Source organism: Pristiophorus japonicus, chromosome 14, assembly GCF_044704955.1.
Source record: "Pristiophorus japonicus isolate sPriJap1 chromosome 14, sPriJap1.hap1, whole genome shotgun sequence".
Classification (NCBI taxonomy): domain Eukaryota; kingdom Metazoa; phylum Chordata; class Chondrichthyes; family Pristiophoridae; genus Pristiophorus; species Pristiophorus japonicus.
In genome coordinates, this window is record NC_091990.1 from 15,703,924 (window position 1) to 15,730,317 (window position 26,394).

At 41.6% G+C, this 26,394-nt stretch overlaps 1 protein-coding gene and 1 non-coding gene across 2 annotated transcripts; both read right to left on the minus strand.

Moving 5' to 3' along the window:
- Nucleotides 1-5,861: 5,861 nt before the first annotated feature.
- On the minus strand, nucleotides 5,862-24,971 carry ppp1r8a (protein phosphatase 1, regulatory subunit 8a). Its single transcript, XM_070898417.1, has 7 exons — nucleotides 24,877-24,971; nucleotides 17,060-17,120; nucleotides 14,048-14,201; nucleotides 10,370-10,587; nucleotides 9,640-9,784; nucleotides 7,444-7,508; nucleotides 5,862-6,479 (listed from the first exon to the last, which is right to left on the minus strand). The coding sequence occupies exons 1-7, from the start codon at nucleotides 24,918-24,920 to the stop codon at nucleotides 6,120-6,122; spliced, it is 1,047 nt and encodes a 348-aa protein (XP_070754518.1). The 5' UTR covers nucleotides 24,921-24,971; the 3' UTR covers nucleotides 5,862-6,119.
- On the minus strand, nucleotides 15,242-15,401 carry LOC139280449 (small Cajal body-specific RNA 1). The gene has a single exon (XR_011596701.1). It is a non-coding gene; the product is annotated as a small Cajal body-specific RNA 1 (non-coding RNA).
- Nucleotides 24,972-26,394: the final 1,423 nt, after the last annotated feature.

Here is a 26,394-nt window from a genome sequence, read left to right on the forward strand (position 1 = left end):
GGGAGCATTTGTTTCTCTGAAGACTGGGATAATCCCAAATGTCATCTTAATTATTGATTAACCTGTTGTACTTTCTAGCTTTTTCCAATTCAGTGCTCATCATGGATTGTTTGAGAGCCAAGCAACAGATGGCACCAGTGATTGATGGGGCATGAGGTATGTCCATACCTTATACATTCACACATTTAATGGAGAGATGTACTTGTGTTTATATTTTATTGTAATAACAGGTCAAATTGTCAAATAGGTCCTCACTCAGATTTTTCACTAAATTTCTATGACTAACAATCCCCAACAACTGTTGAAAAATATACAAAAATAACTGGTTTACTTATAAAAACTGAATCTATAAAAACACAGTAAATGAAACTCAGTGTAACAGGTCTTTTTTTCCTTCCCATCAGTTACAAATTACTTTTATGTCCCATTGCAGGTTTTAATAAATGGAGGAAAAAGCAATTTCACCTTTTGTTTAAAAAGCAATTTATCATCTGCAACAAAAAACAATATAAGTATACCCACACACAGTTTCTAGAAACACCAATGAACATTGTATAGCTGGTTATCAAGTACAAGTATTTGTGGGAAGTGTACAACAACCTAAATGAACTATGTAACAGAATTGAACTGATATGAAAATACAACAAACTGATCAGTCTCCTTATTAAAACCTTGTGGAAAATTGCTGGCTTCATAAAGTACAATTTTCTCTTTTGCTCATCAGTTTCTCTGGTACTCCAGCCCTCATTCCACTCAATAATCTAGCCAAGCACTCGCACTGCTGCTTCAACTTTCAGATGGGTCGCGATGATTAAAGGGTTACTGAATCCTAATTTTTTGGTGAATTAATAAAAGATCAAAAGCAAGGAAGGTCTGCTCCTTTTTTAAAGTCACTAGCTTGTCCTTAGTGGGGTATGGTGTCCAATCCTAATCCCCATACTTTAGGATGTCATGGCCTTTGAGAGGGCATAGAGATTTACCAGAATGATACCAGGGATGTAGGACTTCGGTTATATGGAAAGACTAATGAAGCTGAGATTGTTCTCCTTGGAGCAGAGGTTAAGGAGAGATTTAATAGGGGTGTTCAAAATGATGAGATTTTGATGAGTAAATAAGGAAAAAGAGTTTCCACTGGCAGGTCGGTCAGTAACCATAGGACACAGATTAGGAACCAGTATGGATATGGAGATTTTTTTTAAAGTTTAAACACTACAAAGTCATAATCTGGAATGTGTTACCTGAAAGGGTGGTGGAAGCAGATTAAATAGTAACTTTTAAAGGGGAATTGGATAAATACTTGAAAAGGAACAATTTTCAGGGCTATAGGGAAAGAGTGGGATTAATTGGAGAGCTCTTTCAAAGAGCCGGCACAGGCACAATGGGTCGAATGGCCTCCTGTGCTATAAGACTATTATTCTATTCTAATCACATGTGCAGCCTGCTTCTTAAACTTCTGCTGTTTTGCACTAAAATATTTGAATTATGCAATATTTCAAATTTAGCAACATAGGAAAGTAAGAATTTCGTTCAAAAAAAAAAATCGAATTCTCAATTATTTCAATTAAGTGACTTTGAATTCAGAGTAGACTGGTTAAGATCCTCAAATCAAGTTCGAAATACAAATATTTCATTACGAAAGCTAGTTTCACAAATTGGGTAGAGTTTACAAAACCATAATTGAAGTTTTCCTAGCTGTATATATTCTGGGACATCGGGCTTCCAGTCTATTCTATTGGATTTAGCATCACTTGCAAGCGTTGATCTTAAACTTGTTTCAAAATGTAGCCATTTGGGGACAGGTTGGAACAGAAAAGCAAGTGGTCATATCATAACACTATTGAGTGTAAATATGCTTGCAGTTGAACACTTGCTGAAAAGATAATCAAATGACAATATTTAAACCGCATCAGTAACTCAGTTTCTAAGATATAGTGCTTCTGTATTAGCTGTTTTCTTCCAGTAACGTTTTAGCCATCTCAAAAGCGTCTCAGCACTTCAGGAGAAAGTAGCCAATGTAAATATAACCTGCAATAGTAAGTACATGCAAAAACTCAAAGTGCTTGAGGTCAGGTCATATAATGGTACAGAACAAATAATGTAGGATTATACAAAGAACAAATGTTCATTTATAAATTCTTGAACCAAATTTCAAACTCTATTACAAACCACCCATTTCTGTACCTTTTTCTTATTTGCAAAATTACACAATTAATCAATCAATCTTTGTACAAATGGATCAATTGCATCATGATCTTTTAGTACAGACATTTTATTCCATCAGTGAAAGTGTGAAAAGGGAAACAGCACAATGCTACAATTGGTTATCAACTTGCAACTGTACATCAGGACACCAAATGGTATTATTGCAAATAAATGGGACTCAAACAATGCCACAATTTTATAAAATGTTTTTATATAAACCTAGTCAGTTTATGCTTACATTGGAAATAGGCAAATAATTCAGATTTTAGTGTCCTGAGCAAGTAAGCCTATTGTGCCAAGTACCACACAACAAATTCTTTCCTAGTCCCAAAAAGGTTTGCAGATATCCTCAAATAAATACAACAGTAATTTTTTTCTGCTCCAGTTTGCTTATCATGAATTTGAAGGTAGTAACAGTTTTAGTTATGCATTTAACTTTTTCTCATGGTTTTTGTAGAAAACAAACTTATGACCAACCTACATATTTGTAACTGACCTCATCTCGTATCTGAATGAGAAAACTGAAATTGCAAGTTTACATAAAATAACATTTATTCTCAAAAATTTAAAGTCTCTACCAAATACAAGCCTGCTGAAAAAACAAAGGATAATGCCTTGATGTATCGTCCTGTATTTTCAAAAGGAGATTGGTCATACACAAAAATAATTCTGTTAGCTACCAATTACAGTGATGGCCACCCCACATCCTCACACCTACAGTATTTAAAAAAAAAAACTACAATCAATCAACCATTGAAGCACAAAATAGTGTTAGAGATCACACAAGCTGCCATACTGAAATTGAGGGCTGAAAAGATTGAAGGTGATGTAACACATGTGCATTTACAGCTGTTGGTCAAAAAATATCTAAGATTTGGTCAAGTGAAAAACAGGAAAGCAAACAAGCAGATAATAATGCAGGTAATATACTATATAAAGCATTAAGTCTTTTGGTTTTATTTTGCATCATCTCCTCCCCTTCCATTCTAGCTTTTTTAGGTTTCACATTTGAGTGCACCGGCCAGTTTTTGTGCAATTGATCCAGTCTTGCAACTTTTGGGCAACATAGCGAGGCTTCCCCCTCCCAGAGGGTCCTGCCCCACTCTGAGAAACTTAGTAAAAACTAATATAGGCATCTCACACTTTTAAGCAAGTTTATAAAAGATCATGGGCAGAATATGAGTGCTGAAGCAGAGAGAGCTCTGGACCAAACTGGTGAACATTGCAGGTTACAGCAGATAATAGTACATCCTTCAAAGATGCTTTTCTCTTCCTTTCACCCATGCCTAGTACTTTTGTCGTATCACTATTCTCGATTTTCTCACCCTGTACTCCATCATCGAGATTGCAGTTTAAAAAAAACTACAGATGCAGTGTGCTGCCATCCACACTTCATCTACAGGCTAGTTTAACCAAGTGCAGAAAACTGCAAGAACAGTGCAGTGCACCAACAATTTCCCACATTAAGTACACGTCCAGGGAGAGGGTTCCAAGCAAACAACAATTAGGAGGTCCAATAAACCTGGAAAAAAGTGAAATCAAAATATGGCCTCAGAAACATAACCTGTCCCAAATTACCAGGAATTACAGAAATTCACATCATTATCAATCCTATTTGTTTTTTTTGAAGATGGGGTTCTTCATGCAAGGTTGTGATATTTTATATCAATCAAAATTCAAAATCACAATTTAAAAAAATTTGGTTGGATATCTCAAGTACAAATGGATTGTTCCCATAGTACACAGCCGTAAAACTGAACATTGGGCTGGGGCTACTTATCCCCCACTTCTGTCTCAAAGAGCAAGTTTCATTTTTGTTTCTTCCATAAATAGAAGTAGTCTGTATTTCAAAGCTTCTCTGTTGAACGAGAGTTTCTCTCCTGTTAGACCATTTCTCATAAAATTCCACTCTGCATAAAGACACAAAGATGCAAACTCAGTGCCGGCAGTGGATATGCCTCTTAGCGACCGCTCTGTTCTAAATCACTAGAACATTTTAAATTCTGGGATGAGGTGGTGAATTTCAACCAGTCTGGGCAAGACATGATTAATCATGTTAAATAAAATCTGAAACGGTTGGCAATGCACAAGTCCAAAATTAATATTTCAGGGCTTCACCTGAAACATTAACCTCCCCTTTCTCTCGCTGATGCGGACCGACATGGTTCGTATTTCCAGCTTTTAAACAATAAATTTACAGCAGTTGCAGTTTTTTTTAAAATCTGCAATGATTAACTTCCAGATAGAGGTGGTCAAAATTGAAGCTTAATGCCAATCAAAACTGATTTGACTTGATCATAAAAATGAAGAGCCCAATTTATAGGATTTCAAATACTTGATTTAGTAATCATGATTTTATTGACTACGACAAATCTTTAGGATAAAGCTGTTCATATAACTCAAACAGTTGAGTTGATGATTTTGCACTTTTATTTTCTTCAACAATTATTTATTTATTTTAAAAAGAACTTGCAGTTAATGACTTCAAAACATCCCAAGTTACAGCTAACGATGTAACTTTGAAGTGTAGACACTGTTGTGATGTAGGAAATGCCGCAGCCGATTTGCGGACAGCAAGATCCCACAAACAGCAATGAAATGAATGACTAGATCGTCTGTTTGAGGGATAAATGTTGGTCAGGACACCAGCAGAACTTTCCTGCTCTTCTTGGAATGGTACAATGGATCTTTTACGTCCACTCGTGAGAGCAAAGGGGGCCTTGGTTTAATGCCTTATCAGAAAGACTGGACCTCCGACAGTGCATCTATCCCCACTGGAGTGTCAGCCTAGATTATGAACTCTTTCCATTAAGTACTTCAGATTTTGATCATTTGATCTATATTTCATAAAGTTCATTAAAAAGGGAGAAAAATCAGTAATACATCCTCAGCCACACACAAAACACCAAAAAGAACTCTTTGTCCTCATGTTAATTCATCGTCCCACAAAAGGCACACTGGTGTTAGCCTAGGTATTTAAAAATCCTAACAATTTGTGTGTAATAATAATAGACCTTTCAGCACACACCGATGCAGGTAATTTTTGACGGGCTAAATTTTTTTCCAAAAAAATTGAGTGGTTTTAATTTCACAACTGACCGTTTCATAATAAACACAGCAAAAATGTTCACAATGCTTTCATTTCACAACAAAAACACAGACACAAGAATAAAGCCCTTTGGAAAATTACCTGCCTTAAGAATGAATTTCTCTTTAAAATAGTTTGAAAGATGAGGTTCTAGAAACTGGTTGTCTATAAAATATTGTAAGCAGCGAGTTTCATTCCAGAACAGAATCACGCAGTGATCAAAATGGGCCAAACTGTAATTGTGGAAACCAGTTAAAGATCACTCAGTAACCGATTGGAGTAAATCATAAATAGGGAAAGTACTTGGACTTCGTGTAAGGTCTTGCAAATTTCTACACTTACCACAAATAGTGCAATTTGCTATCCAAGTGCTTCAATTTTATACAGTCACGGAAGCAATGGAAATCACAGTTTCAGGATGTATCTAAGCAATAATAAATCACTTGCCCTAATTATACAGTGCACAGGTAACTTCAGTGCTCTGTTTTCCCTACTAATTCAGAAAGCCAGATATAAAAATGTGGAGCCCCTCACCGATTGTCCTATTCTAGACACTGAAACAAAGCACAAATGGCAGAAAAATAGTTTATGTGACTTTAGTCCAACAAACTGGCAATGCTGTACGTATTTTACACTGAAATACAGGTTAGAGGTAAAAAGCAGTTAACAGTAAATGTTGAAAAGGCTGTGAATCTATTACACAACTGTACAAACATCTGTACAAAGCTCATATAAATCTTAGGCATATTAACAGAATTAAAAGAAATCCCCTCTCGGTCCTCAAATCCTAGGTGACTTTATTTCTTTTTTTAAAAAAAGGAACAGATGATCAAATAAGCAGTGATGGAGTAGGCTTCTTGCCAGGCCAAGCTTCCTTGGCATACTTCTTTTTCTTCGGCTCGTTAACAGATTCTGCATTGAACACGCCAGGGTTGGGAACGGGGTTTATAGTCACAGTTGCCGGTACTACTGCTGGTGCCAAGTCCACTTCTGGGGCAGGATTTGGGAACGGCATGGGCAGTCCTCCTATCATTGCCGTTCCCATTGTATTGCCGTGTAGCTGAGATGCAGAATCACCACTAGTTGGAGGGAGACCACCATATAAACCAGCATTGAATGGGAAATTCTGCATACGCCGTGCAACTCCATCGTCCAGACCTAGTGAGCTGGGGCTCTCCGTCTTCTTTTTCTGTAGTTTCCCCCCAAAAATAAATAAAACAATTAAACTTTGGAAACAATATTCCTTTTGCATTCATCAACATCAGAGGGTTTTCTCATTCATAACATTGAAGAATTCATGATACAGGAAGGCTAGCTCCTTCGGTAAAACAATATTTGTGCGGCAGCAAAGTGTGAAAAATGCTTAATACTGTGATGCTTTTACAGGTTGGACATCTCTGGTCCGACACCCTCGGGACCTGAACAGAGAATTTTCCGAACCACGGGAGGTCATGCTTACCGGTACCTGTCGACAGCAGCACAGCCTCCTGTGTGTGCACGTGCGCACTGGCAGCCTGTGGGCGGCTCCCTCAGCACCCGTGCACACAATCACTGACTGACAGCCGCTCCGGCCAATCGCCGAACACACTCACTGACAGCCGCTCCAGCCAATCGAAACATTAAAAAAAATAACCCCTCCTCTCTCTCAGGCCCAGCTAATGCCGAACCACAGATGTTTCTGGACCAGAGAGGTCCAACCTGTACTTGAAGAGCAACCAATCTTGTAACCAACGTTCCTGCTAAGCTATGCAGCTGTCTGGAGGTTCCGCACAGGCCGCCTACCGACTTTTGAATGGGCCGCACACCCAGAAAGAAATTAGGGGGAACATTGCTTGTAATAGTAACATTTAGTACCTCAAGAAACATGATATTTGAAAACCAGTATTCTATATATGTGTCTCCCATCAAAAATACCAAAGCGTTTTACAAAACTAGTGGCTGTTGCAAAATACGGCATCATTAAACAATTGCTATAATTATTGGGTACAGGAAGTTAAGTTTTAAAAATTTTGAAGCATGTTTCTCATACTTTGCTGATAATCAGTAAACTCTATGGGCTGTGATTAGTAACAGTGAGCTCATTAAAACTTGAACTCAAAACATTTCACTGCTGAATACAATTTACAACAAAACAAAGTGTTGGTTTAGTTTACCTTGAGTGGAACCACTGCTGTCTGAACCATATTCCTGAAGCGACCAACTGAAGGATCAACATCCTCTACAAAGGGGATGGGATAAGGAAAGAAATAGCATTAGTTCCAGACTACAAGAACAAACAAACTTGCATTTATATAGCACCTTTCAGAGCTCAGGCCATCTAAAAAGGTGCCTCACAGACAATGCATTACTTTCCAAGTGTAGTCACTTGGCAAATATGAGTTAATTTGTCCCTTAAACCGCAACGAGAATGATTGGTTAATGTTTTTGGTTGAAAGACAATTGTTGGCCAGAATGGCAGAAGGACCCCCTGCTCTTCTTCAAATAGTGCCACAGGAGCTTTTACATCCACCCGAACAGGCAGACGCAACCTTGGTTTAACCTTTCGCCTAAAAAACAGGAACCTCAGACAATGCAGCACTCCCTCGGGGCTGCACTCAGGTATCAGATTATATTACGTGCGCAGGACCCTGGAGTGGGGCTAGATCTCTCAAATTTCTGGTTCAAAACGCAAGAGTGCTACCACGGAGCCAAGTTACAATGGTCTTATAATATAGGGCATGATCTCTCAGTGATGTTTTTGCACCTGTTACTTTAGTTAAGATGCATCATTATTTCCAGATAATGTGCTTGTTAAAAACAACTATATAATTGCAGGTATATTCTTGCAGTTTTAGAATACAAAAATTAGTAGCTTACAATGTTACGATTGTGTCCAGATACAAACGGTAATTTGAGTTAAAAAGGATTTCCTTACAGCATTTCAGTGATTTGATAGCATGGACATATTTATATTTCACACAGCCCTTACCTTCAATATATGTGAGCTTGAAGGATTTTTACTAGGTTCACAAAAGTTAAACTGAGACAACCACACTATAGCGACAAACGAGTTGAATCAATTTCAAAATTTGCAGATGACACCAAATTAAGGAGTTTAGTTAATACAAAGGAAGACTGACAAAATACAAGACATTACTAAACTTGCAATTGGCTGTGTAATTGACAAATTAATTTCAATATAGATCAGTGTGTAGTGGTGCACTTTGGTCGGAAGAAGAAGGAGGCCACATACACCTTGGAAAATAAGAGTTTAAATGGGAAAGAGACGTAAATGGATCTAGAGATACAGATACACAAATCACTAAAAAGTAGAGAGATTAATAAGGCCATAAAAAAGCAAACAAAGCAGTGGGATCATTTCTAGTGGGATAGAATTGAAACGCAAAGATGTTAAACTTATATAAAATCTTGGTTAGTCCACACTTGGAGCACTGTGCAGAGTTCTGGTCACCATATTATAAAAATGGATATAGAGGCACAGGAGAAGATTAAAAGAAAGATGTACAAGGATACCAGAACAGAGAGGTTATACCCATCAGGAAAGATTGACCAGATTAAGACTCTTTTCTCTAGAAAAGAGAAAGGTGAGGGATGACCTGATAGAGATCTTTAAGATAATGAAAGAGTCTGATAAGGCAAATGTAAAGATGATGTTTTCACTTGTGGGAGAGACCAAAACTAGGGGCCATAAATATAAAGAAAGACTTGGATTTATATAGCGCCTTTCACGACCACCGGAAGTCTCAAAGCGTTTTACAGCCAATGAAGTACTTTTGGAGTGTAGTCACTGTTGTAATGAGATAGTAACTAATAAATCCAAAAAGGAATTCAGGAGAAACTTCTTTACCCAGAGTGGCGAGTGTGGAACTCGCTACCACAAGGAGCAGTTGAGGCAAATAGCTTTTAAAGGGAAGCTAGATACACACATTAGGCAGAAAGGAATAGAAGGATATGTTGATAGGGTGAGGTGAAATAGAGTGGGAGGTGGCTCATGTGGAGCATAAACACCGACATGGCCTGTTTGGTGCTGTGCATTCTAAGTAATAGTTCACAAATGTAAATCTCATGAAACATAAAACCACACAAAATTCCTCTCCCTCTTTTGCTTTAGAAAATGACAAGCCACCCAACCCAATATAGGAAGCATTGCTCTTACTACTTCAGCATAGGTGTTCTTCTAACATGGGCATTCAGATACATGTTCATGGCAGTAGCACACAAGCTGACCTGTGCTACATCTCATTATGGGCACCCTTGCTTGGCAGTGCAGGCTGTGCAAGTCAGATTCACAAGTTGTAAATCATTTTTTTCAATTGAGGGAATGGCATGAAGTTTAAAGATGGTCATACCTGGATTTATTATCTCTTCATCATCACTGAATGATACCCGGTAGCTCTTTCTTTTACGTTTTGGCCTCTGGATCTCCAGATTTCCTTCTTCAATCGTCAGTGTAGATATTCTTTTGTTATGAGCTGTGTTAAATTCTGTCAGATTCTAAGGGGAGAAAAAAAATGCATGCAATTTCACAGATATATCCTGTCAATTTAATTTGAAAATGCATTCTTCACATAGAACTGCTTAATTAATAAACTAAATTGACAAAGACATTATTCCCACCTCCAAAATGGATTGCCAAACAAGTTTCAATCTTGTTCCTATGAAGCACAGAAGACCATACCACAAAATTCCCCTCCCTCTTTGGTGGGAACAGAAACGCAAAGGATAAATAAACAGGTTAAAGTTTTTTTTGTTGACAGGGCTAACAGATTAGAATGGGTGGACAAAATTGTATATTTAGAGAGATAAGTATATGACATTTTGCTATACTGTTTGAAATGGGAGCTCAAAAAGTGGTACAGGTGTACAGGTGTCAATATTCAGCATTACACAATGTTATCAAACCAATGTCACCAATATTTATATAATTCGATAACTCTATACCCATCTACACGAACCCACTGTTGCCATAGAAGAACGACCTCAATTGTAGAGTTCAAAGAATTTTTGATGTACTTCCGTAAACTAGTCCATGTTGCTCAGCAGAAATGGATACAGATGCTTATCTAAACCTGGACTTACATCTAGTTCTGTTTCCTCTTCAGGCAAACCCAGCAACCCCTTCAGTTCATCATCTTCCGCAGCATTTTCGTCACCCTTGATTGCAGATGGCATCGTCTGTGGTTTCTCTCGTAGCGTGTACGCTCGCGTTGAAGCTCCAAATGACAACGTGGAGTCTATGGGAACCTGCTGTGGTTTGTGGGGCTCCAAGCGAAGGTGCCCGAGATATGTCCCATGAGCTGCAAAGATTAATTACTTACACTTAGCTGGTATGCTAATTAAGTACTTGATGCAGAAATAAATGATTAGTTGGGTTAGTTTAGCTCTCAACCAATTTATAGCACAATATCCTGCAACATACACTTCCACATTTTTTTTTTTGAGGGGGGGGGGGGGATGGAAGGGAAGAGAAGGAAGACAGAGGGTTCCTGATAATTGAGCCCATTTCAAAGAAAAGATGAAGGCCTTTTCAACAAATCTATCACTTCCCTTCTACTCTTCACCCAGCAGAATTGATTACATTGTGCCTCCCTACATATCCAAGTGCAACTCCCAATTGCACCAATACAAAATCATCAGATCAACACAATTGGGATAGAAAGACTTGCATTTATATAGCGCCTTTCACGGCCATCGGATGTCTCAAAGCGCTTTTGAAGTGTGGTCACTGTTGTAATGTAGGAAACGCGGCAGCCAATTTGCGCACAAGCAAACAGCAATGTGATAATGACCAGATAATCTGTTTTTTGTTATGTTGATTGAGGGATAAATATTGGCCAAGACATCGGGGATAATTTCCCTGCTCTTCTTCGAAATAGTGCCATGGGATCTTGTACGTCCACCTGAGAGGGCAGACGGGGGGCTCAGTTTAACTTTTCATCCGAAAGACGGCACCTCTGACAGTACAGCGCTCCCTCAGCATTGCACTAGAGTGTCAGTCTAGATTTTGTGTGCTCAAGTCCCTGACTCAGAGGCGAGGGAGCCACCAACTGAGCCACAGCTGACACTGAGTGACAGAAAGGAAAATTGTGGTAAAGTAGTAATAAAAGGGAAAGGTAGCTGGGTTAAGGTGGGAACCAACATTTTCACAAATATGTGTGCAGCTAGAGCTGAAATTGGGATACAAGAAATTGAATTTTTGAACCATTATTCTTGTCTGTCTTCACAGAGGAGGAGGATGGTAACTTGCTGAAGTCAGTGATCAGATAATCAGCAAGAGGAAATGCAGGTAATGGTAAAATTATTGCACCATGGCAAAATAAGCACACAAAGCAACAGGCCCTGACAACACACATTCACAAGTAGCATTTAAAAAAATGCAACATATTTGGAAGAGATTCTCTGATGGAAAAGTGCCCAATGTAACTCCTGTTCAAAAACAAACAAGCAACATACCAGGCCCTCAAGAAAAATGGCTAACGTAGATCTTGATTTAAAACAAACAAGCAACGTACCTCACAACTATAGAATCTCAAAGTATCAGTGCACGGAAAATGTTCAAATTAATTTTAGGTGATAAAATGGGTGGGGGCGAGGGGAAATGTAGCTCAACACATTTGTAAAGAGAACCAGCAGTCATTCTGGAATTGTGATCACGGTTAACTGAATTTTTTGTTGAAGCTGTATTACTGCCATATTGGACAAGGAAATGCAGTGTTACGTACGTTCAACTTGAAACTTTCAAAAAGCATTTGAAAAGATAGTAAACTGGAAATTAATGGCCAAGGTAGAGTGTTGCAGAAAAGGAAGAGTGAAGGCTCACAAACATGAAATAAAGATTAGTCAGAAACAGAAATGTTCATTCTGGTACAGGTTACAACTTAAGTATTCCAAGGGTTAGTCTGTTGTTTATAATATAGACTGAAAAATATTCTTTGGAGCTGCTCATGGTATGTTAGCATATGCAGTTTCATGAGGACAGGTACATAACATTTAGATTTTTATATATCTTTATAAAACACAATGCATTATTCTTCTGCTAAAGTGCAGCTGTGTGTTCAATTAAGGCTACAACATTTAATTGCTGTTAATTAAACATAAGGTGAGCTCATTCATACAGAGTTCATTAGAATCGGCAATGATTCTGGCTCTGGTATTGTCCATTCCCGGAGTTCCTTTACATTTTCTGTTTGAAGTGTGACACTGAACCGTAACAAGACATTTTAGTGACACTTGGTGCGACGCAATGCTCCCTGTAAACTGCGCGGCCCTCTGAAGGTCCCGCGCATGCGCGGTACTTTGAATGGGCTGCGCGACCTCAAAAGAAATTATAGGGAACAGTGGTGCAATGGACAAAAATAGGTACTGGATATATTGTTTTTTTTTTTAAAAACGGTAAAATAAAACTTGGATTTAGGTATCCAAAATAAGATCCTTTGCTCCATTTTAAGTTCTTAACTAGTTTGTGGGCAGTACTTGGAGAATGCTTATCAACCTATATCAGAAACAGAAGACCAAGTGTTTCTCCTTACCAATCAAGTTTTGAAGCCAATATTGCAATATTACTATGCCTGGAAAACGCCATCAGGTCTTCTTAGAAACATAGAAAATAGGTGCAGGAGTAGGCCATTCGGCCCTTCGAGCCTGCACCACCATTCAATAAGATCATGGCTGATCATTCACCTCAGTACCCCTTTCCTGCTCTCTCTCCATACCCCTTGATCCCTTTAGCCGTCAGGGCCATATCTAACTCCCTCTTGAATATATGCAATGAACTGGCTTCAACAACTCTCTGCGGTAGAGAATTCCATAGGTTCACAACTCTGAGTGAAGAGGTTTCTCCTCATCTTGGTCCTAAATGGCTTACCCCTTATCCTTAGACTGTGACCCCTGGTTCTGGACTTCCCCAACATCGGGAACATTCTTCCTGCATCTAACCTGTCCAGTCCCGTCAGAATTTTCTATGTTTCTATGAGATCCCCTCTCATTCTTCTAAACTCCAGTGAATACAGGCCCAGTCGATACAGTCTCTCCTCATAAGTCAATCCTGCCATCCCGGGAATCAGTCTGGTGAACCTTTGCTGCACTCCCTCAATAGCAAGGACGTCCTTCCTCAGATTAGGAGGAGGGGCCAGACCTCTGAGAAATTGACAAAAGCTCAATTTTTGCAATTCTTAACAGCATAGAATTATACAGTATAGAAGGAGGCCATTTAGCCCTTTGTACCTGTACTAGATCTCTGAAAGAGCTATACAATCAGTTACACTCCCCAGCTCTTTCCCCAAAGCCCTGAAAATGTTTCACATGTGAACATAGAACAGTGAGACTTTATGTTGTTTTGAAGTCCTTCTACCATTTGCCTGTAACCACTCTCAAATGGGTTGGAGTTTGGACTCCAAAGTCTCCATAGCAGTAGAGGGAACATTCGTAAGAGATGATCCTACTTTACCCATGGACTGTGTCAATGAGGTCTCAACTGCAGAAGGCAATGGTGTTGTCACATGTTTAGAGGCAGGCAACCATGACTCTCTGATATTTCAAATGAGATAAAAGCTAGCACATTTGGGGTGGTGGACTCCCAATTTAAAAAAAAAAATAATTTAGTTTACTTAATCAGTTAACAAATATGAATCACTGAAGCTCACTATCATTTAATACAGCCTCTCAAATTTGTCACATTTGAAACACGAGTTCCTTAAACTTGGCCGTTGCAAACTTTTTTCATAAAATACTTGCAATATACAATATAATAGCACTTACTGCTGTTCAGGTCTATGATGAAAACTCTTTTCAAATGTTTGTGATAGACCAATGCAGCGTGGACTCTTGAACATGATTGATGGTCAATGGTAAAATCACATATATCAGGGTTTCTTCCAAAGAGGTAGTATTTTTTCTCATCAATGATGAGTTTCTGTAGAAAAAGTACCAATGCGTAATTACGATTTGTATTATTACTTACAACTTATCTGATCCGGTTCACAAATTTAAAAAAAACAAGATCATGGTAACAAATGGTAAAATTCAAGGCCACACGAGACAGTTTGACAAAGAATTAATAAAAGTTGACAATATTTGCATTTTACTCCAAGTACAGCACTTTTTAAGCCTTGGAAGGTATTTTCCAATAACAGGTTTGTCGAATTTTTAGCAATTTGGGATAATATTGGCAAAGAATGTGTTGGGAAAATAACGGCGAGCTTAATGCACTCGGTGTTATTAGTGCATTCAAAAAAATTCAACAATGTGTGGTGAGGGAGAGATACGTATGAGCTGTGAATCGTCACAAGTTGCCGGACAATTTGTCCCGCCGGTACCTCACGAAAAACAGGACCTTGCCGTCAATCTCCCCACGAGTGTCAAGAAATTGCTGGATTTGCACCGTAAATACGAATGAAACTCACCGCAGAAAGTTAGGGCTGCTTTTTGATGACTTGAGGTCCCTATTAATGACAAGATTTATGTTCCAGCAATGGCACTCAACCTCGGAGGCCCAGAGAGGGAACAATTGAAGCTGTAGAGTCTCATTCCTACAGGTAGAAAATTAGGCTTTTTTCCCCCTAATTTAAAAGGTGAAATGTTTTAATTTTTTCTCTTTCTTTTCTCCCTTATCTCTCACTCTTAATGCAATCTTTCTTTCCCACTCTTTATTTTCTTTCTGTATCGAAATTGACTTTAATTCACACTATTTCCTCCTCCATTGTTTGCTGCGTTTCTTTCATAATATCTTTAAATTTCATTGGTTAAGGAGATAGACTATTGGTCCCATCATTCACCAAGGTCGCAGGTGCTCTTTTGACCATTATCAATTTGCACTTCCAGCAATTTCCAACACAAAAAATTTGAGTTGAAGGGCGAGGAAAAAAAATCCAACTCACACGGCACGCTGCGTGATGCCCGGCTCCAGCAAATAATGTAAACTTATGGATTTCTAACTATATTTAAGTGCAGGAGCACTGTGCCTCTGAGTTATAACCCATGGTGTTTCTCTGCACGCTGAGCTAACACCTCATGGCTTGCTTTGATTTAGCACCACTTGGACCCAACGATCATGGATTGTCTCAGATCTACAACAGAGCTGAGATATCGATAGCCAGGTTAGTATCTGGTGCGTGCCTCCTATATCATCTTAAGTACAAAATGCCATGCACTGCAGTTATCTAGCCGAGTGGCTGCAATGGGTAAACTGAGCAAATGGTTTACAACAACTTGCATTTATATAGCATCTTTCATGTAGAAAAATATCCCAGAGTGCTTCAGAGACGTAATCAAAAAAATGGATGCCAAAACAAAGATTGAGGTATTAGCAAGGCTGACCCAAGGCTTGGTCAAAGAAGTGCTTTTTAAGGAGAATCTTAAAGGACAGGAGGGCAGTGGAGAGACAGAGGGCTTTAGGGAGGGAATCCCAGAGCGTGGCAGAAGGCACAGCCGCCAATGGTGGGCCATACGGAGGAGGGGGAAGTACAAGAAGCTAGAGACAATGGAGAGTATGGGGGGTGTGGGGGCAAGGTCATGAAGTGATTTAAACAGGAGGAAGAGAACTTTAAATTTGCAGCACATTACCATATACTAGTTTACAATTAGTGGTTTTACAGTAAATCACCTCTTCCGATAGTTAATTGCCATTTACATCCACAGATCATCTAGATTATCTCATCATCATAGGCAGTCCCTCAAAATCGAGGAAGACTTGCTTCCACTCTAAAAGTGAGTTCTCAGGTGACTGAACAGTCCATTTCAAGAATGACAGTCTCTGTCACAGGTGGGACAGATAGACGTTGAAGGAAAGTGTGGATGGGGAGTCTGGTTTGCTGCACGCTCCTTCAACTACCTGTGCTTGCTTTCTGCATGCTCTCGGCGACGAGACTCTAGGCGCTCAGCGCCCTCCCGGACGCTCTTCCTCCACTTAGGGTGGCCTTTGGCCAGGGACTCCCAGTTATTAGTGGGGATGTTGCATTTTATCAAGTAGGCTTTGACGGAGTCCTTGAAATGTTTTCTCTGCCCACCTGGGGCTCGCTTGCCGTGTAGGAGTTCCGAGTAGAGCACTTGCTTTGGGAGTCTAGTCAGGCATGCAGACAACGTGGCTTGCCCAACGGAGCTGGTCGAGTGTGGTCAGTGCTTCGATGCTGGGGATGTTGGCCTGTCTGAGAACGCAAACATTGGTGCATCTGTTCTCCCAGGGGGTTTGCAGGATCTTGCAGAGACATCGTTGGTACTATTTCTCCAGCGATTTGAGGTGTCTACTGTACATGTCCCACATCTCAGCCATATGTAGAGGGCGGGTATCACTGCAGCCTTGTAGATCATGAGCTTGGTGCCAGATTTGAGGGCCTGATCTTCGATAACTCTTCCTCAGGCGGCCGAAGGCTGTATTGGCGCACTGGAGGCAGTGTTGAACCTTGTCGTCTATGTCTGCCCTTGCTGATAATAGGCTCCCAAGGTATGGAAAGTGGTCCATGTTGTCCAGGGTCGCGCCGTGGATGTTGATGATTACTTGCTTGGCAACGTAGCCAAGGAAAAACCCTCGGCTTCAGAGATTACACTTCAAAGCTGGAAGATGCTTTCAACAGTATTCCCAGTTCATGAGTACAAATGAGATTCATTCAAAATCTGGGCACAGCCCTGGTAAATGTTTGATAGGGATTCCTAGCATCAGACACAATTATTAATACAACTGCAGTGACATTCACATGAAGAAATACGAAACGCCAATTTCCACATTTCCCCCCCCCCCCCCCCCCCCCCAAGGGGAAATAAAACTCAAGTATTCACCTCTACTAGCTTGTCTCCTTTCACAACATCCAAATGAAGTCCTGGTGGAGGCTTCCCTGCCCTGAAATTAGAAGTAGTTTGTTAGCACAAAGCCAAAAAAACATGGTTACAGCAGGTGCTGTCTGAAAGCTTCATTTTTGTATATTTAAAGTCTTCAAATCCAAAACCAAATTCTCAGGAGCACAGGCAAATCTTTCACACCAAAGGCAACAAAAGGAGTCGAGTCACTCAGGGCAGTTCCTTATTAAAGGACTGAAAGGGTTTCTATGGTACACAAGACCAGAATGGGGAAAAAGCATCGTGTATTACATGTACTGCAAGTACTCAGTAGCACAGCCTAAAGAATCTGGGGCCCCCTTTTGAAGTTTACGTTTTGTATTTCAGATTTAGCCATTCTGTTTTTCCTATTACAAGCTACAGCTTTCAAACACTCTCATTGTGGCATTTCTGCACCCTAATCAGCACTGTATTTAAATCTATTCCATTCACATAAGAAAAACTTGCATTTATATAGCGCCTTTCATGTTCTCAGGACATCCCAAAGTGCATAATAGCCAATGAAGTACTTCTGAAGTGTAGCCACGATTGTAATGTAGGAAATACGGCAGCCAATTTGCGCACAGCAAGCTCCCACATACAGCAATGTGATAATGATCAGTAACCCATTTTGTTTTTTTAGGTATTAATTGAGGGATAAATATTGGGCAGGACACCAGGAGAACTCCTCTCTGCTTCTTTGAAAGAGTGCCGTGGGATCTTTTACGTCCAGCTGAGGGGGCAGACGTGGGCTCAGTTTAACATCTCATCCGAAAGACGGCACCTCCAGGCATGAAGCACTCCCTCAGCACTGCACTGGAGTGTCAGCATCGATTATGTGTTCAAGTCCCTGGAGTAGGACTTGAACCCACAACCTTCTGACTCAAAGCTGTTAAGTCTTCACCTTTCTTGACAATGCCATAATTTAGATTTGTCACAGTAATGGGAAATTTTGAGTTCAGGTACTAGTCCATTTCAAACAAGAGTAAAAATGAATCTACCACAGCAGCAACTTCATTCTCGAGAAGGCACTCATTCTGTGGCACCTAAAACATTTGTATTTCTTGCCCCACCTCCACTATTTTGAAAAATTCTCCGGCAGCTATATTTCACATCGCAAAACTAGAAGATCAGACAGGGGCATAAATGCAATGTCTTTCAGGAAACTTGACATTGTGTCACACTGCCACCTCAATCAACCTCAGTGCAGACCAGTCTTTGCCATTCCCATACATTCAGTACCAACTACGGTTGTTTCAATCCCAAAGAAATTCTATGTTATAAACTTGTTCAATAGTGACTTTTAGTCCAAAAGTGCTTTGTGTTGATTAAAATTGACATTTAAACCGTGGATTACAAGAAATACATCACGGTGACTAACTACAAAACGGAAGTCTTGCAATATACAAAATACACAGTGAACAGGTTACACCGTATCTTTCCATATTAGCATTTGGTTAACAAAATCAGCGGTGGCATTAGAATTTCAATAGAACATCACGGTGAGCGTATGAAAATGTCATACTAAGTCCATGTGAACTGAAAGAAATACATAGCTGAACAATTATAAATTTGATCATTGGAAACTGGAGCTGTTTCTGGAGAGAGCAGTTTGAGCATGAAGTAATGGTGGTGGCTGTACAGGTAATTCGGGAGGTGATTAACACAAGGGGCTGTTTACCTTGGAATATTCCGACCAGCTACTGGGACCAACCGTTTAAATAATTCTCTGACTACACGGAGTCGGGTAAGTGTAATGTTTTGTAGGCATGGATAATTCTATTAAAAACCTTTTGTTTGATATAGACGAAAACAGAATCCCAGTAATGGATTATTTACTGTACACACCAAGTAGATGCTTCTTCCCCTCTCATTCTCCCGCCATGATTTTAAAATGAGCACAGCTAGCCCAACTTAAAGCCCGTGGTTGTAGTGCTGGGGTTGCGTCCTAAGCGTCTTCAGGTGGACATAAAAGATCCCATGGCACTATTTTGAAGAAGAGCAGGGGAGTTATCCCCAGTGTCCTGGCCAATATTTATCCCTCAATCAATAAAACAAAAACAGATTATCTGGTCATTATCACATTACTGTTTGTGGGAGCTTGCTGTGCACAAATTGGCTGCCACGTTTCCTACATTAAAACAATGACTACATTCCAAAAGTACTTAATTGGTTGTAAAGCGCTTTGAGAGGTCCAGTGGTCATGAAAGGCGCTATATATATGCAAGTCTTCCTTTTCTTTCTTTAAGCAGAGACTTTCCAAACCTTGTGGTTGCCATGCACTCTCTGGCATTTCTGGGACCTTTGGGCTCAAATTTCTCCATCCCCTTTTTCTGGCGCCCTCACCCGAGGTGCGGCGCTTTTGTCTGCCTCCAAGCACACCGAAAATCTTCCTCCCGATTCTGGCCGCTCCCCAGACTCTCCTCGGTGGTGTTGTAGCTTGGCCCACTGGATTGGGGGCAGAGCCAGATCCTGGCTCTGAAAACAGTGCTGGAACATCTGCACATGTGTAGTAGCTCTTGGCAGGCCGAATCTGTGAATGCGCACTGCAGGCTGTGTGGGAGGGGCCCAAAGCACACCGTCCCTAGCCCTGGCCGAATGGGCTCCCTCATCGGCGCCTGCTGCGGTCCCTAATTTTTGTGTGTGTTAGTTACTGATTGATTGACTGCTTATTACTTTGGTCTTGGTGCTTTAGGTGCAGGGTTCCTTCTATTTTTTATGTTAATTAATTGCTTATTACTTTTTGTGCTTGGTGCAAATGTACTTTGTGCTTTAAATGTATTTATGCTTCTTTAATGCTGTTGTGAAGCTGTTTAGTACTTTCCAAGGTCCCTTCCCCCCCTCCATCCCCTATCTCTGGCTGCCTGCGCTGATTTCTTAAGTCACCACAAGGTTTTTCTGAACGTACAAGAGTGCCCACTTATGCTGGCCTAAGTTAGTTTGGAGTAACTTTTAGCTGGCTAATCTTGCTTAAATGGCCAAAACAGGCATAAGTGGCTGGTAATGCCCCCTTTTGAAAAATAAACTAAACTAAAAAAAACGAACTAACTCACTTACACTGGCGCAAATTAAATGGCCAGAATTGCAACTAAAAAGATACTCCAGAAAAATCAAGTTGCTTCAAAAAAAATGGAGCAACTCCTGGGGAAATTTGGGCCCTTTATCAGTACATTGACATTACTGTAGGCCTGATGCGATTTGTGTTTGCTTTATGTTGTAATATTTGACATTTTTATTAAAACGCTTTGGTAAATAAAAAGCCTGCGAGCTTCCAAGCAGTGACAAGTTATATGGCAAGTCAGGAAAGGGCTGCCCGAAGAAGCACAACCACTGGCGGTGAGATGAAGAGAATGGGGGACGCGCAAGAGGCGAGGATTGGAGGAAGGCACAGCTCTCAGAGTTGTAGAGCTGGAGGTGGGGAGGGGTGACGCCATGAAGGGGTTTAAGCACGAGGATGAACATTTTACATTTGAGGCATTGGGGGACCAGGAGGTGCCAAAGGTTAGTGAACACAGGCACGATGAGCTAGTGGGACATGGTGCAGCAGATCACTGCGGCATGATACAGGCAGCAGAGTTTTGGATGAACGGAGGTTTCTAGATAGAAATGGGAGGCCAGCCAGGAGAGCTTTGGAATATCAGAAATTTACAGCATGGGAGGAGGCCATATCGGCCCATTGTGTCCACACCAGCCAACAAAGAGCTAGCCAGCCCAATCTCATTTTCCAGCTCTTGGTCCGTAGCCCTGTAGGTTATGGCACTTCAAGTACTTTTTAAAATGTGCTAAGGGTTTCTGCCTCTACCACCTTTTGAGGCAGTGAGTTCCAGTCCCCAACTACCCTCTGGGTGAAGAAATTTCCCCTCAAATCCCCTCTAAACTTTCTACCAATTACTTTAATTAGTTGAGTCTGGGGGGGGGCAAAGGAATGGATAAGGGTTCAGAAGCAAATGGCCTGATGCAGGGAAGGAGACAGGTGACAGGAGGTGTTAGTAGCATCCTTTGCGATGAAGAGGATATGGGGTTGGAAGCTTAACTCAGTTGAATAGGATACCTAGGTTGTGATTAGTCTGGTTCTACCCAGGACAGTGGCTGGCGAGTGGGGAATAGAATCAGTGGCCGCAGTAGAGAGTTTGTCGCAGGGTCCCAACAGATTTGGCTTCAGTCTTCCCAATATTTAAACAGAGAAAATTGCAGCTCAGCGAGGACTGGATGCCAACAGAGGCAGTGAGGGTTTGAGGGAGGTATCGATGTGTATCGTTTAGAAATTGACCCCATGCCTTTGGATGACATTGCTAAGAGGCAGTATGAAGATGAGGAAGAGGAAAGAAGAATAGATTCTTCAGGAACTTTGAGGTAAAAAAGTGGGGGGCAAGAAGAGAAGCCATTGCTGGAGATGCTCTGGCTACGATTGGATAGCTAAGAGTGCGACCAAGCAAAGGCAGTCCCACTGAGCTGGAGGAGAGGTGTTGGAGGAAGATGGTGCAGTGGGCCTCATCAAAGTCTGTCGGAAGGTCGAGGTGTACTAGGGCGGATAATGCACCACATTCGCAGAGGGTGTCATTTGTGACTTTGATTAGGGCTATTGTGAATGGAAAAAGAAAAATTCAATTACTTGGGAAAAAAACTACTTCATCAAAATATCCAATAGTCATTACACTTATTTTTAAAGCTAAAATTTGGCCAAGCACCTTCATATAATACAATGTATCCACATGGAAATTGTGGAGGTATTTTAGAAATCTCTAGTTACAATGCTATAGAAACAAAGTATGTCCTAATATGGTAGCTAGAACATGCTACATGCAGATGTCAGAGATAGAGTCCTCGGCAAAGTCCGTATTTCTTAGGTCCAAAGTGGATGATGTCACATTGAACTCCATCTACCACATTTTTACCCAATCTCTTAATCCATCAATGCTCCTTTGGAATTTTCTGCTCCCATCCAAAGTACTTACCATGCCACCTAACCTAGCGTCATTAGACTCCAGACATCTGTTTCTGTTATGTTTCCTGAAATTATTAAGGCACAAGTATTCCAAAGAGTCATCATCATCATAGGCGGTCCCTCGAACGAGAATGACGAGTTCACAGATGTTTTAATGAAGGACCCGACGTTGTAGTCCTGAACTCCAATTGAGGGGGTGGAAGATGCCTGTGCGTGGATTTTTTTAACGTGTGGTGACCGTTGCACATCAGCCAGCACACGGGCTTAACACAGCTAGGCCTTTATCCAGTGGCAAGGGTTAACCAGGATGACTGGAGACCTACTCTGCTGCACGGACCTAGCACGCACAAATATCGCAGTGGGCTGGCCCGTGCTGCCCCTGGGCCCTCTGTTCTTTTGGGCCCCATACCCTCATTCACCACACCTCCACCATGATCCCTCTCCGCTCCTCCGCCCGCAAAAACACTCGCCGCACCTCCGCCACGATCTCCCGCCGCACCAAACTTGCGTCGAACCTCCGTCACGATCACCCACCAAATCTCAGCTACGATCCCTCATCACTCCTTCGCCCTGATCACTCGTCGCAAGTGCGCCACGACCTTCCCGTTCCCCTGCCGATGCTCCTGCCCACGCTCCAAACGGCGACTTGGGTCCTGATGACGTCACCCAGTCGTACATTTGTGTCGGCTCACGCTGAAGCTGCAGTGGCATGCACCAGATCAGAGTAGCATAATTAGGAACCACAAAGCTCATGTGGTTGCCAACGAGCACCACAGTATTTTCAAACTAGCTGTGACCTCAACAAAAAATAATTTGGTTTGCAAGTTTGAATGCATCCAGTTGCAGTATAACACTAAGCTGGCCCAGAGTTCCTCACTGCAATACATCAACCAATCACAATATGTCAAATTGCATGATGCAGGCTGCATAAATTGCAAACATGTCCAAATATTTTCTCCAGTCAAATCCAGTTATAACATTTGATTCTACCACAACCAAAGGCAGGCAAGAACCAGTCTGGAGTCTGGCCATCAGAAACAACTATGCAGCATCCAGATATAGCAGTGAGAAGTGCATTTAATTTGTTTTGAATCCAAAAATAAGCTCAGAATTGATTTTCTCCAAAGTACAATTAAATATAATTGAAAATCTGATCTCCCATCAATGATTTAAAAAAATCAACAATGCAGTCTTGGCTCACTGATCAACTCTGGAATCAATCCTGAAGCCAAGCAGTTTGGCAACGCCACAGATAATTTGTATACTTGACTTTTTTCTAGTTCTCAATTCTATTGAGTGTCCTTTACATTTCCTGCACATTATTTTGTGCATTTACTAAAATTTAGAAACTATCTATATTAAACCTGCCTGATCCAGCAGTATTTCTAGAATTTTCATTACACCTGCAATTTCATGTATGTCACAAAACTATTTTGCTTCCAATGTTAAGGGAGCAGCTAAGAAAGCTAACCAGTTTTACAGAAAACTGATTTTCCTAGTGCTATCCATCAGAAACATATTCAGGTTTATTCATGATTTCTATTTCTCACAACAGCTTTCCAGCACAGCCACCAATTTTATGCCAGTTTCTGCTAGGGTCCATATTCACAAGGGTGCCCAAGCACATACATCCAAAATATTAACCTGTCTTTTCTCTTTTGTGATAAAGATGGACCCGCTGTGCATTTCTAACATTTTGTTTTTGTTTCACATTTCATGTAGGATCCTTGCAACCATTAGGGAGAAGACTCATAGCCCAGACTGATGAGATATTTAAACAGAAGTAATTGATGTTTTTACATTATGGAAGTTCAGCTAATGAAAGATGTCCTTTCTCCCTCTACCAGCTACATTTATCAGCTCAAACACAACATACCTGGAACCTAATACAATTTAGGCTCAAAAATATGATGTCATGCAAGGCCAACAGTCCCTAAAACCACAGGGGCTAGAGTTTTCCACCTGCACGCACCAGCCCACAGTTTTTTTCGCTCAGAAAATCACAGGCTTGCAAGCGCACATGTGGAAATCTCCAGCCAGGAAATCAGTACCCCATGTTTGCACTCTATTAAACAACCAGGTGCCTGCATTACATAGAGTCTAACGTGACTAGCACTCAACTGCAAGAGGGAGACGAGCACATGGGCAGGCAGGAATACCAGTGTAAAAGTGATAATCCACAGCACCTCTTTTTGAATGAAGTTTACATGACTCCACTGCAATATTATGTCACGCACAGTTATTAAAGCCATGAGAGAGAGAGAGTGAGAGAAAGTGCACCCCAGACAAAGTGCACTTCTCTTAAATTTAGCAATACACAAGCCAAGTCAGCAACCTATCATTGCAGGATGGGCTTGCAGGGCCAGGTCAGACAAAGCTCAGAGCTGTCAAATCCTATTAATTCCGGCACAGACTCACTGGGATTTAAAAGTGTGAGCCGCATTGAAGAAGCACACAGTTGCAAGGAGGGTTTGCTCACAGCTTCACACAGTTTAAATCTTTGCACTCTTCCCTACCCACCACACAAAAAGTAATGAAATCTTCCAATCTCCCTCCATGAACACTGGCGGGGGCCCTGACCTGTCTCTCTGGGAGGGTGAGCCAGGGCTCCTGCCTTGGTCAATGGGGAAGCTACAGGGCAGCCAATCAATGGGCCGGGGGGGCGAGAGCCGCCACACTGCGGCCTAGCGGCTCAGGCTGCGGGCGGGCGGGCTCCTCCGACAACAAAGTGCGGCCGCCCGCCGGCTCTAGCTGCATCCATTGGGCCCTTGCACACTCGGGGGATTGCCCGACACCTCAGTGCCCCTCTCCGAGCTGGGCGGAGGCGCACACTCACCATGTCGGGCACTCGAAGACGGGTTTGAGCTGAATCGCCTGCATTTGAATCACATCGAGAGACGCGAACCGCGGCCCGCTCCGGATTCTGGGTAACTGAGGGGGGCGGGGCTCGGCCGGGCTACCACGCCTGCGCACCAACACCCCGCCGCCATGCCTGCGGGGAGTTGTAGTTTTTTCATCTCTCGATGGTCGAACTACAAATCCCAGCGTGCATTGCCAGCAGGATGGGGAGAAGTAGTCAGCTTCAGTATTTGGGAGAAAGCAAAGACAGACTTGGATTTATATAACGCCTTTCACGACCATCAAAGCGCTTTACAGCCAATGAAGTACTTTTGGAGTGCAGTCACTGTTGTAATGTGGGAAATGCTAAAGCCAGCTCCCACAAGCAGCAATGTGATAATGATCCAGATAATCTTGTTTTTTATGTTATGTTATGGCTATTATCTGAATGGTGACAGATTAGGAAAAGGGGAGGTGCAACGAGACCTGGGTGTCATGGTACATCAGTCATTGAAGGTTGGCATGCAGGTACAGCAGGCGGTTAAAAAAGCAAATGGCATGTTGGTCTTCATAGCGAGGGGATTTGAGTACAGGGGCAGGGAGGTGTTGCTACAGTTGTACAGGGCCTTGGTGAGGCCACACCTGGAGTATTGTGTACAGTTTTGGTCTCCTAACTTGAGGAAGGACATTCTTGCTATTGAGGGAGTGCAGCGAAGGTTCACCAGACTGATTCCCGGGATGGCGGGACTGACATATCAAGAAAGACTGGATCAACTGGGCTTGTATTCACTGGAGTTCAGAAGAATGAGAGGGGATCCCTTAGAAACGTTTAAAATTCTGATGGGTTTAGACAGGTTAGATGCAGGAAGAATGTTCCCAATGTTGGGGAAGTCCAGAACCAGGGGTCACAGTCTAAGGATAAGGGGTAAGCCATTTAGGACCGAGATGCGGAGGAACTTCTTCACCCAGAGAGTGGTGAACCTGTGGAATTCTCTACCACAGAAGGTTGTTGAGGCCAATTCACTAAATATATTCAAAAAGGAGTTAGATGAAGTCCTTACTACTAGGGGGATCAAGGGGTATGGTGAGAAAGCAGGAATGGGGTACTGAAGTTGCATGTTCAGCCATGAACTCATTGAATGGCGGTGCAGGCTCGAGGGGCCGAATGGCTTACTCCTGCACCTATTTTTTATAGAAACATAGAAACTAGGTGCAGGAGCAGGCCATTCAGCCCTTCTAGCCTGCACCGCCATTCAATGAGTTCATGGCTGAACATGAAACTTCAGTACCCCCTTCCTGCTTTCTCGCCATACCCCTTGATCCCCCGAGTAGTAAGGACTTCATCTAACTCCCTTTTGAATATATTTAGTGAATTGGCCTCAACTACTTTCTGTGGTAGAGAATTCCACAGGTTCACCACTCTCTGGGTGAAGAAGTTTCTCCTCATCTCGGTCCTAAATGGCTTAGCCCTTATCCTTAGACTGTGACCCCTGGTTCTGGACTTCCCCAACATTGG